General features: G+C 40.3%; 1 protein-coding gene across 1 annotated transcript; it reads left to right on the forward strand.

The window, feature by feature from the left end:
* The first annotated feature begins 3,185 nt into the window (after nt 1-3,185).
* On the forward strand, nt 3,186-12,442 carry MLANA (melan-A). The gene is made up of 4 exons (XM_004678005.1): nt 3,186-3,262; nt 7,987-8,083; nt 10,192-10,305; nt 12,374-12,442. Exons 1-4 carry the CDS (start codon nt 3,186-3,188, stop codon nt 12,440-12,442), a joined length of 357 nt encoding a protein of 118 aa, XP_004678062.1.
* The last annotated feature ends 658 nt before the right edge of the window (nt 12,443-13,100 follow it).

Consider the following 13,100-nt stretch of genomic DNA (forward strand, 5'->3'; position numbering starts at 1 on the left):
TGGCAGCCGGCATTACTTTCACGCTGGAGTCACTCTCTGGACAGCGGCTAGTGCTCCTAGTGAGGTGCGAGCTGAAGGTTCTCTCTGACCCCTAGTGCAGCCTGAGTCAGCAGAACAAAGTTGCTCTTGGGGGTCTGGTTATTCACCAGTTGCCCCTAGGCTGCTAGGATTTCCCTATTATGGCCCCTTAGAAACACCTTTGTCCTGTTTCTGTCACAACCTCACTGCAGCTGCTCTGCCTTTGGAACCTCTCCATCCTAGTTCCATTTCTCCATAGGCAACAACTGCTTACTACTCAGCAGCCATTAACACTTACTACCTGATTACTACTCAGCAGCCATCTGGCCACAGTGGGTAATAAATTACTTCATAGGCTTACTCTGCTAGACTGTTTGTATACGTGCAAGAAATTTCCAGAGGCATTATTAGCTTTTCTCAAGCTTCACTAACTTGCCACTAGATGATGATTGTACATTTTTTACTCATTCCATTGTCACAGCAATTTGGTAATTATTCCCATTTTGTAGATGAGGCTGCTGAAACTCAGAGAAGTTAAGTCACTTGCCCAAAGTCACACAGGTAATAACGGGACCAGGGATTCAAGGCCATTTGTCTGGGCTCAGGACCCCATGGGGTTTAGGGAGGGAGTACTGTCTGCAGCCTGACTCAATAACTGCAGACATAACTATTTTGCCTCTACCTTCGGAAAAGCCATTTCTGTTAGGCTACCTTCTCCAAAAGGGCAACAGATGGAAGCTTGTTTAGAGCAATGCATCTCATAATAGTCTAGCATTTTCTATTGGGGTATATGTGAGAGTAAATGTTCACAGTCTTGTGGGGAGCACTGAAGAAAGTTGTTAGTCCTTTAGGAAGATGAGTAAAAAGGATTCTAGCACTTGAGCATTATGAGCCAGAGGTTTTGACCTAAGAAGCATCTCTGAAACAAGTCCCCCCCCTTCATCAGGGGAGCTTGTGGTGCAAGGGTGCCAAAGCCCATTAGGTGGCAGTAGAGAACCAGGCAGTGGCCTGGAACCCGTAACTTTGTGCAAGTTCTAACTCAGTCACTAACCTTGAGTTAGTCACCTCACCAGGCTACTTGAATAAGGCCTGGGAGCTTCTCTTTTCCCTGAGATTCAAGTCAGTATCTCTCTTCTCTCTGGTCTTGCTATCAATCATCCAGGTGAATTATCGACTCTAGCTTAGCACAGACCTTATCCTCATGGTTCAATTTCATCTTTTATATAGTAACACTCAACACAAGATCTTTCTAAAAGTTACCAGGCAGGCCTAACTACAAAGTTTCGGTTGAAAGTGCTTTCCCCAACTCTGTTAACACCAGAGGCTTAGGTTCTCCCTGACTTTTTACATCAGTCTCAGTTCCTGGAACCTACACTAAATTGTATTATATTATTCTGCTCCAGGGTCTTTGCATGTTTTCTCTGTCTGAAACTTGCACTGTTATGTGCAAGTCTGAAATGCTTTCCCTCCATTTTCATATGACTGATTACTTCTTATTTAGATGTCATTAAAATAAATAACTTCCATAAAATGAAACTCAGGACCAGGGAAAATAGAATCATGCCTTTTTGAAGTGAGGAATGAAGTCAGTTTCTTTCATGCCTATTAAGCAATCACAAACGACCCCATCACATCCAAAACTTGTGACTAACATGGGACTCAAAAGCAGGGTGGGGCGGGGGAGGAAAAGTAAGAGGCAGAGAATCAATCTTCACAAACAGGGACAGCCTGCAAAAGAAGGACTATCCCATTCAGGCAGGTAAGAGCATTACTTCTCACCAGTAGTTGTAGTTCCAGTCTTTCAAAATGGGTTCTTGGAGGTTCTGCTGCATTCTTTCACCCTCCCTTGACTCCTCCCTGATGCTTGGCTGTTAGCAGATTTCTCTTCAGTGTTTGTAATTCTCTAACTTCTGAGGGCTCACAAAGTGTCCTCCAAGACCCTCTTTCTAGGCTGACAAGAAGGAAAGCAAGGAGGTCAAGTGTTTATTCAGGTTGGAAATCTGCTTATGAACCACAGTGCCTTTAGTTATCTTAGTCTGGGGTAAAGTTATCAGCATTTTCTGTTGTCTATCTGTGGTTTTTCCAATGCTCTATGTTAGAAGTATAGATTTATAAAAATTTAATGCAGAATTAGTTGTTCTGTGTCCAGAATGTTGAACATAGAAGTTCAACAGTACATTACTCACCTGAACTTAGGGAGTTCAAGTGTAATTTCTTTTTAACAACTGGGAAGGACAAATTTCACAGGAAATGTCCCAGTGGAAAGTGTTTATGCCATGAAGTCTCCACTTTGTTCCCAGCTATTTAAATGATGTTCATTAATACAACTCTATTGGGACCAGGCCTTTCAGACTTTAAGAACAGTAAAAGGGAAGAAGAGAAATGCAGAATATCAAGAAGAGACGCTTCCTGTACTGTTTTTTAAGGAGCACATTTTCATCACGATCATTGCAGTTCATGAATTTTTGGATATATGTCCTAGTCATGCAATTTGAATGAAGGAGAAGTAGAAATTGATTTTTATGGAAGGGAAAACAAATAGTTAGAGAAAGTCAGGTCAGTGGATTTCTTTGGCTTATTTGGAGTAGGGTGAGCATAGACATGTCCAGGAAGCTGAATGGTGTGGTTTACTTTGTAGGTTTGGAGGCTGTTGTGTTTGGCCTCAGACACACATTAGTCATCATAGCCTTCTATTTATCTAAGGATTGATATCACATAATACTCTGGAGAAAAATAACTCCATTTATTATTTACAGGCCAAGGAAGGTAAGGAGTGAATAAAAATGCTTTTTGTTTGTTTCTCTCTAAGCTTAAAGCATGGAGTCAAATTGAAGGCAAAGGAAGAGCATTTTCCTCCCAATAATAACTTAATTTGAAAGCATTTTGCTTTCATTTGTAGATTCTTTTTTCAACCTAATTTTCAGTTGGTAAAAGGGGTGGGAAGCCTAAGCCCTTTTCAAATTCCTTGATATCAGTGAAAGAAGCAGGTATAAAACCTGTCACAGAGAAACTGTCAGGATTTCAGGAAGGGTCAGCTGCAGTTACTTATCACCAAGTGAATATATGTTTGTGAGACTTCATGAGATGATGGGCAAGAATGTTCTGGATGTTTTAAATGATAACCTGTGTGCCCTGCTCTTAGGTATCCTGTGGCCTGATCCTACAAGATGCCAAAAGATGAAGCTCACTTCACCTATGGTTACACCAAGAAGGGGAATGGACATTCCTATATCACAGCTGAAGAGTAAGTTCAAAACCAGACTTGGGGTAGGGATTCCAACTTCCCATTTGCTGACACAGTCTACTAACTTCCACAGGACATAGATTTCTCTAGTGCGCATGAGTAAAAAGCAGCAAGTTAAAACCATGACACCAAAGTGAGGAGTCCCTTTGGGCCTATGAGTGGCTAATGTAAACTTCTCTGAGGCCAAACAGGCAAGGAGATAAGAACGGTAAAAAGAAAAAGTCACTACATCTTGCCATTTTTTTGTCTGCATTCTTGGTTATCAGGACTTCTAGGTTATCAAATGGAAAATTACCTTTCTGAGAGCAACATGACTCTTTCCTCAAGTTTTGTTCCATTAGCTCTACTTAAGCTCCTGGAGGTGATCTGCAAACAGAACAAAGGCAAGTTGCCAAAGACAATGAAGGGCAGGTGCATTTGTACTTGTAGAATGACTCCAGGAGGAAAGGATGCTTACACCTTTCACACCATTAATTTATTCTGAGGAGAGACATTTGGTATTATGAATGAATTAAAAATAAGTATTTACAAGGTTAAATATTTCAAAGTGCCTCTGGACCAAATGCTGTTGTTAATTCTAAACAATCTTAGAATGGAGTGGTAGAATTAGGTAGAGTATAAATTTCAGTAGATGAAAATGTTGTAATGGGAACTTAGGCTCAGAGACACACTCTGAATATTTTGGAATGGACAAGAGTGTGGCAGTGGAAGCCCTCTCCCCCATTGGGGACTCTAACCAGACAAAGAACCAGTTTTTAATCTGTACTTGCTCTAAAGATCTAAAGGTCTGCTAGAAGATTCTCAGTATAACATGAAGATAGTTTTCCAGAGTAATGTCAGTGATTGCAATATTTAGCTTAGTATTTCCAACAGAACTCTAACAGATTCTTAATATTACATGAAAATTATTTACCATATACAATTATTTGAAAGAATGCAACATTTTTAGGTTTACCAGTGGAACCCTAATAGAAGATTATTCATATTTCATGAGAATAGCTTTCCTCACAAAATCATTTGAAAGATGCTTTATAACTTTCCAAACACCTGTTCCCTTTTTTTGAAATTAACTGTAGAAAAATCTTTACTAGAGTAAAGTCATGGGAGTAAGGAAGATATGGAACCCATCAAAGACATCAAGAAAGAATTCAGGCTGGGAGCATGTCCCTGGAAGACCAGAGCAGAGTTCTCTAATATCCCTGCATGGTCAACTGGGAATAGAGGGGGAGATATATGACAAAACATCCTAGATGGAATCTATATTCTTTGGGATGGTAATTTACTATGTATTAAGAAGGACATTGTTTCAACTTCTATTATATGACTCGTCAGACTGTGTCTCTATCTCTATATCTCTCTACTGAGAGAAGCTCTCACAGAGGACATAGTCACCCATGCAGCTTGTGAAAATGCAGTTTCCTAGGTACAGTGAATTCAGAGGCTGATTTAGTAGGTCTGGATTGGGGAAGCAGGGCCTGTACTTTAACATGCATGTCAGGTGGTGATTGGGTGACATGCTGAGGAACCCTGTCCAGCTAGGTAGTGGGTTCTTTTGGTTGTCTGGCATTTTGGCCCTCAATCAGTCATTCAGAGTGTAATGTGACTGTGGGTAAAAGGTAGGACAGAGCTCTGCTTGTGTGAAGATGCCCAAAGGGATGGACACAGACATGGTGGGTAAAATTAGAGTGCAAGCATGCTGGGAAATAAATCAGCTGCTTTTAGTCATGAGAGTTCCCTGAATGCTTCTTGTGCCAACTTCCTTTCAGGCAAGGGTGATATGACTGGAAAGGCAATGGCCCTAGATGGGAGGTCTGGGTGTGACTCAATTCTAGCACTCACTTGCAGGTTTCATAGGCATAGGTGCTGTGAATGTTGGTTCTGCCACTTGCCAGTTGTGCAATCCTGGGTATGTTAGCACTTTAAAGTCTTGTGAATGTCAGCTATAAGATGGGCATCAAAAAACTATGTAAGAGGGCCTCCCTGGTGGCAAAAGGTTTAGTCGTCACTTTCTCGGGCTACTGCTGCTACAGCCTGAGTTTTATCCTTAGCCAGGGAACTAGCCCTCTTGTCTTGCATGCTGCTCCCCTCAGCAGTGTATTTCAATAGATCCACTTGTGTTGCTTCCCACTCTTTCTTTGGTGAATTCTTTCACCCCTTGCATCTCTGGCCTACAACTCAGTTCTTGAATGCATAAATAAATAAAAATAAGTTTTTTAAATAATGGTGTAAGAAAATAAATTTTATAAATAAATAAAACAAAATGAACATTATATCTATCTTAGAAGATTGTTATGAAGATGAAATAAAAGCCTATATTTGGGGCCCTCCCTGGTGGCACAACTGGTTAGATTGCAGCACTGCAAGCAAGCTACAGCAGCTTCATGCAAGTTTGACCCCTGGCCCAAAGGTGTACACAGGGCATGACAGACCTCTTCTGACCCCCCTGCTGCTTCCCTCAGCAGTGTACTTTGCCAGTCTGGCTATTCTGCTCTCCACTCTGTCTCTGGTGAATCCTCTCACTGCCCATGCACCTCTGGCTTGTACCCAAGTTTTGTATGCATAAATAAATAAATCCTTTAAAAAAAAAAAACACCTGTATGCCTATGTTTGGGGTGCCTAGCACAAACAGTTGCTCAGTGAATGGCAGAGTGGCTACTAGACTGGTGGTAATGCTAATGAACCTCAGCAGGTCTCAGCTTCATGATCTAAGAAGTCAGATAACTAGTCTGCATAATGAGGGCAGAGTTTCCATCTTGTGCTATCATTCTGTGGTTCTCCCTAACCCTGCTTGAGTAAGGGCAAGATAGGTCTGATGTCTCAGCAGCCTTGAGATGGAGGTGGTCTGAAGTGATTTTGGGTAAAGGTCTCTTAGGAGAAGGCCTTACTTCACCTGCAGTTGCTCAATCTTCATACAAATCACTCAGCTCTGCAAAGACTTCTTTAGCCAAGTCACAGATAAAAGATTCATCACTCTCCACTCTGGTCATGCTGTGATATGAAAAATCAGGCAGATGTTAGCTAACTGATAATTTATGCATAGAAAGCATGACCCCAGGCCCATTTTCAGGGAATTTGTGGTAATTGATGCTGGCTTCCTATGGGACACTGGACACAGGGCCTAAGAGGCTGGCTTGGATGCCCATCCTAATGTAAAACATACCCTTTTTAGAAGTGACATCACAGGTTTGCTCTAGCTTTAGCTCAGACACTTTCCCCCAGGGCTGAGTCTTCATATTATTTTTCAGTAATGCATGAATGACCAGTTTCAGTTACTTATTTCTTTCAGTAATCCATACATGGTAAACTGGAAAGTGCTTACTAAGTATTAAGGAGTGCTCTTTTCTTTTAGTAATCCATGCCTGGTCAGCAGGGAGGTGCTTAATAAATATCTACAGTGCCCTAGCCTAAATGTCAGCTGGCCTCTCTGATTTGGATGCCAGGCTGAAGAGAGTAGGCTCTTATCTCAGCATCCCCAGGGTTCTATTCCAATTCCATTCTGATGCCACAGGATACTCAGGTGAAACCAGAGTAAGCAGCAAGCCCTGACCCATCTGGTCAAATCCTTGGTGTTCCTGGAGTAAACAGAGACAACACAGGTGTCTGCCTAACTATGCATGAACATGGGACCTGTGACCCACCAGCTGGTCTTGGGTATGATGTCCCTGTGCAACTATGATTGTCCCAGGGACATCTGAATCCCAAGAGCCCTACTGTCACCTTTTCAGTCAAAATGTGCCAATTCCAAGCCTTTGGTTCCATCTTCTCCCTTCTTTTCATTATCTTTTTTTCTCTGCTCAAGCTCAACTAAAACCTACTCTGTGGAAAGTTGCTAATCCCCTCATTCTTTCTAGTTTCAATGATCCACAAGAGTTTAAAGTAACAGACAATTAAGCTATTAGCCTGAAAGAATGAATTTTTAATGATGGTATTTCAGTTCTTCAGCTTTAAGTACAAATGCAAAAAAAAAAAAAAAAAGGTGATTTGGGTGACTAACCTTATGCTGAAAATCCACACACTTGTAAATAGTTAAAGACAGGACTCTTGTATTCATTTGCAGAGACTATTGTTATGGGGGGGGGAGTCAGGGCAGGATTAGAGAGAGGAGATAGGCACAGAGTGAAGGGAGGAGTTAGGGGTAGAGATGGCACAGCTCAAGTCCATATCCTAGCTCTTTCTTGTGTTCCTTCAGTGGGACCATCAGCAAGGCACTCAACCTCTGCATGACTTTCCTGGCCTGTGAGTGGGGATGATAAACGGAGCCACCCTTACAGGGTTTCTGTGAGAAGTAAATAAGCATATGTAGAATGCTTAGTATGGCACTCAGCTTAGAGCAGATGATGTGAATGCTACTTTCATTTCAATTTTGTAGTTGAAAAGTTGAAGGAAAAGTTTTAAACTAGCACTGATGAAAAGATAATTCAGCCCCAATAAATATATTAGCCACATAAGGATCAGTTGCTACTGCATCTCTTGCTTCTGGAACTTCAGTGCTTGAGCACAGCCAGTTGGCACACAACAGAAGATCCCAGAGAAGGTCCAGTCCCTAGACAGAGGTGCTGGAAGCCTTCCAGTGCTTAGTGTGGTGTTGGATGGGATGTGTCTAAGGTTCTAAAAGTACAACTCTGGGCTGACAAAGCTCCAGAAGAGAGAAGACTGATAAATACTTCATGGCAATCTGGAGCAAGTTCGTGTACTAAGATGAATTTGTCTATCTCTTGTGTCAGAGCTGCAGGGATTGGCATTCTGACAGTGATCCTGGGAATTTTACTGCTCATTGGCTGCTGGTATTGTCGAAGACGAAGCGGATACGGAACCTTGAAGGTTAGTATAGTTCCCAGTGCTGGGACCCTGTACATTCAGGGTCCTCTTTCCCCTTCTTTCTCTGAATTTCTAAGTAGGAGGGGAATTATCTTTACAATCACTTCCAGCTCTGATCCTGCTTCTGATGAGCTTCTCATTGTACTTTAGCAGATTTCTCTTTATTTCTGGCCAGACACAAATGCCAACTAGGAACTTGGCCTGCTGGTCTCCACTCATAGCAACTTGATTATATGCCTACTATATTAGCAGAATATTAATAGTTTATGGAAAGCAGGACTATGGTTTGTTCTCCATGAGAACAAAGCAAACTGGAGCATATGAGACACTCCTTCTGGGAAGTCTCACTGGCTCTGTTACTTCAAGTAGCTGCCTGCTCCTCTCACTTTGCCTCCTCAACCCATTCCTCCCAGGTGGCCGGGAATCCCAAGTTCTTCTAACTATGTTATTTCAAACAATCTAGCAAAGCCACAACCCATCCTGCGATTAGTATAATGAGATAGAACTATGTTTAAATTCCCTGGCTCCCTTAGGGTCTAAAAATGCCTTCATTTATTTTAAAAATTAATATGGAAATCTTATTTTGAAACTTTCATATCTCCTGAAAAGTCCAGTTGAGAATCAGCAGGCAAAGATATTTACACAAAAATATGTAATAGTGCATTAAATACTGAATTTAATTCCATAGTCACCTTCCTGTCTCTTTGGTGATTGTACTTTAATTTTTAAAAAGATTTGTTTTTATTTGTGTGTGCATGCAAGAACTGGGATATAGGCCAGAGGTGTGGGGCAGGGTGTGTATGTGAGAGGATTCACCAGACACAGAGTAGGAAGCAGAACAGATAGATGGACTCAAGTATGCTGCTAAGGGCAGAAGTGGGCGAGATAGGAGAGGTCTACTGCTCGGTGTGGGCTAGCTGCCGGGCTGGGAACTGAACTCATGCTGCAGTGGCTGCTGGTGATAGCTTGATAGTGCTGATATTTTAACCTTTTCTTCATCAGGGAGACCCTGATTGTATTTTTATTTTAAAGCAAAACAAACAAACAAAATCCACAAAAGGTTTCATGCTTATGACTTACTTTACCAACATTAATTAAACTTTAAAATGTCTACCTTCCCGGGGCCCTCTCTGGGTGGTACAACAGGTTAAAGTACAGCACTATGAAGCTATTGCAGCCACGGCAGCACGTTCAATCCCCTTGCCAGTGAAGTGACCCACATGGTGCTGCAGACCTCTCCTGACCCACCAGCTGCTCCCCTTAGCAGTGTATTTCCTATTCTGCTCTCCACTCTGTCTCTGGTGAATCCTCTCACCTCCTGCACCTCTGGCCTATACCCCAATTCTGTATGCATAAATAAATAAATTTTTAAAAAATAAAATAAATTGTCTGCCTTCTCTCTTGAAATGACTAGAGAATGGTAGCAAGGTTAATTGGAAATAAGATCTCTTAAAATTTTCTTTTGGCTAACAATTCCCCTTCTTCCTGAAAATATGTTTTGAAAGGAAAGATGTCAGTAATGAAATACTTTACTTTGGTATTTTTCTGTCTTATGCAAATTTCTGCGGTTGTTCTTAATCGTGGAGAACATCACCTCCTAAACTTATGCAAAGTAGCAAACTTCCCATTAACTGAGCCTTAGAATGATTTGTCATTGTTACAACAGAACTTAGAAGCTCACAGCTACAGCCAATGCTTTTTTATCACACTGTGTGTATTTACAGTGTTTAAGATCTTTTGCTGTCATTTATGGAAAATTCAGGGTAGGAGTATATCCTGCTGTCAAGTGACTGGTTCTTGTCCTTGCTCTCACTAGCTCTGATCTACTCCACCTGCAGTCATTCTTGGAGGTCTACTTTTTAGATTCACTCTTTTTCTGCTTCCCTTCAAAAATACTTGCTAGCTAATGAGTGTCAGGCACTGTGCTAGGTTCTTTACCTTTAGTTAATTCCTACAACAAATCCAAAAGGTAAGTGTTATCTTCCTATTATAGATGCAGAAACTGAAAACTCTGATGAAAGCCATTCCTAAAGTTTCAGCTTCTTTTCCTTTTTCTCTAATGGATACAAGTATCTTCACAATCACTGAATCATCATGAATTCATATTTCAGGATAAAAGTTTTCATGCTAGTACTCGAAGTACCTTAACAGGAAGATGTCCATGTGAGGTGGCTGGTCACCAGGACAGAAAACTGCCTTTCCAAGAGAACAACTATGATTCTGTGGTAGGTTGAGTATTTGCATGTATGAAAGCTTTGAACTTGAATGAATAAAATTATTGCCATTTAAAAAGCAATGTAAATGCTAATATACTTAATGCTACTTAGCTGTACCCCTGAAAATGGCTAAAATGGTAAATTTTGTTATGTGTATTTTACCATAATAAAAACATTTAAAAAACATGGAAAATACAACGAATTTATTAAACTGTATCCTCTCATAATCGGATTTTCCAATGTCAATAATGAGAAGAAATTTGTTCTGGATATATTCTTTTATATGTTCAATATATTTGCCTTTATAGGAGAATATAGATTTTTTTCATTTAAAAATAGGGCCCTGCCAGGTGGTACAATGGGTAAGGAGGCAGCACTGCAAGCTAATTTCAGCAGCTTCGGTGCGAGTTTGATACCCTGCCCCAGAGATGACCACATAGCATGGCAGACCTCTCCTGACCTGCCCGCTGCTCCCCTCAGCAGTGTACTTCATTGATCTGCCTGTTCTGCTCCCCACTCTGTCTCTGATGAAGCCTCTCACTGCCCCTGCACCTCTGGCCTGTACCCCATTTCTGTATACATAAATAAATAAATAAATCCTAAAAAAAGAAAATTAAGCTTTAAAAAAATGTTTAACAATATTTTTATTTTATTCATACAAAAACTGGGGTGTAGGCCAGAGGTGCAGAGGGTAAGAGGATACATCAGAGACAGAGATTCACCAGAGACAGAGCAGAGCAAACAGATCTACAGAAATCCACTGCTGAGGGGAGCAGCAGGTGAAACAGGAGAGGTCTGCTGTGCCTTGTGGGTCAGCAACCTGGCTGAGGATTGAACTCAGGCTGCAGTGGCTGGTGACAGCTTAATAGTACTGAGAGTTTAAACCCTGTACCACCTAGGAGGTGCCCAGGATACAGATTTTTCTAAGGGAGGGAACAAAAAAATCTACTGTTTATTTTACAGAATTGTGCTTCACATTGAGCACTATTGAGCACTTGAAGCACAGATGTTTGAATTAAGATGTACTATAATACATACTAAGTCTGAGGTGAAGAAGATAAAAAATTCATTAATAACTTTGTATTGATTATATGTTGAAATATTTTTCTGTATGGAACTACTGTTAAGATTAATTTGACCTGTTTCTTGTACTTTTTTAATGCAACAGCTTAGATATTTTTATTTTCACCTTTAAAATATATATATTTACAGGAATAATTTCCCATTCTTTGGAATTCTTAGGAAAAAAATAATTTGGTGGGGAAGTAAAAGAATGGAGACAGGTATAGCACAATGTCCCAAATCACCAACCCATCAGTCTCCAGGCCCAGACTGGGTCAGTGCCAACAGGATTGCCTAGAAGTCTTTGAAGCCCACCCACTCCAGCATGGCATTCAGACAGAACAGGAGTTAATGTCTCACTTTCCTCCTTCTCAAATCAAGGGACACTTAAAGGGACCTTTGTATCAACCTGCAGGAAACTGAGAAGCTGATATGTTAAAAACTGGAGCGTGTTGGTACAGACCCAGAATATTACAATTGTTGAGAGCACTGACCCCAGAGCAAAATTACTGTATTTGATTCTAACCTCCACAACTTCCTGATTGTGTGTCCTTGGGCACGTGACTTCCTTGTGCCTCAGTTTCCTGACCTGTAACATGAAAACAATGAAAATATTTTTAGAACTGTTGTGAATGTTAGATGAACACATTTGTGTTCTGTTGATAGTGATGATGGTCCTTAGATAACAACTACAAGAATCTTTGTGCTAAAGGTGAAATGTACATAGTGTTTGTAAACAGGACTTGGGACTTCTATTGACATGACTCTCCAGGTATAAATACACTTTTAATATTTGGGGGAGCTGCTTAGTATTATTTTTTCTAGTCCCCCAAGAATGTTCCAACATACACACCAGTGAAATTTAGCAATGATACATCTTGGGTGGAAATTGGATGTGGACATTTTCAAGTTTTAGTCCAGATCAAAAGTATAAATATGATACTATTTTGACTTAATCCTTCCCAGAAACATGCACTTTAGTCAAATTCATACTCTCTCTCTCTCATTCTTTCAGATTTCCAATGCTCCACCTGCTTATGAGAAAGTCTCTGCAGAACTGTCACCACCACCTTATTCACTGTGAGGGCCAGTGAATGCTGAAACAATTTCCTTCACATTGTTGATTGAATTTAATATGGATTTCTAATCATATGCTTTAGAATGCTATAGAAATACTGTACATTGCCTTTAGTAATAAATCTACTGTTCTTTGTAGAACAACTAAAAATACTAATCAAATAGGAATGATGAGAAATATTAAAATAAAACACTAACAATAAATGCTGTAATGCATGATAGTAACTGTGCCTATAGATATATCAATAAACCATGGTGTTATTTTCCTCCCCTAACCCCATCATTATCTATTCTCTTGTCCCTTTCTCTCCTCTCTTAACTACAGAAACTTCATTAAGGATTGATATCCATTTTGGGGAAAATTTATACATTATCAAATTGTCAAACAAATCTCTAGTATTTGTTTTTATCATTCTGACTTGCTTTATTACATATTATTCTTTCAAACTCCCTCCATTTTGTTGTAAATGACTATATTTCATCCCCTTTTATGGTCAAAGATTACTCCATAGTGTGGATATATTGTATCTTCTTGATCCAATAATCCATCAGTGGACACTTAGGCTATTTCTAACTATTGATATTATTTTAAAAATTTATTTATTTTTGCACACAAGAACTGAGATACAGGCTAGAGGTGCAGGTAGTGAAAGGATTCACTAGAG

Source organism: Condylura cristata, unplaced genomic scaffold, assembly GCF_000260355.1.
Source record: "Condylura cristata isolate star-nosed mole 26May11 unplaced genomic scaffold, ConCri1.0 scaffold00006, whole genome shotgun sequence".
In the NCBI taxonomy this organism is placed as follows: Eukaryota; Metazoa; Chordata; class Mammalia; order Eulipotyphla; family Talpidae; genus Condylura; species Condylura cristata.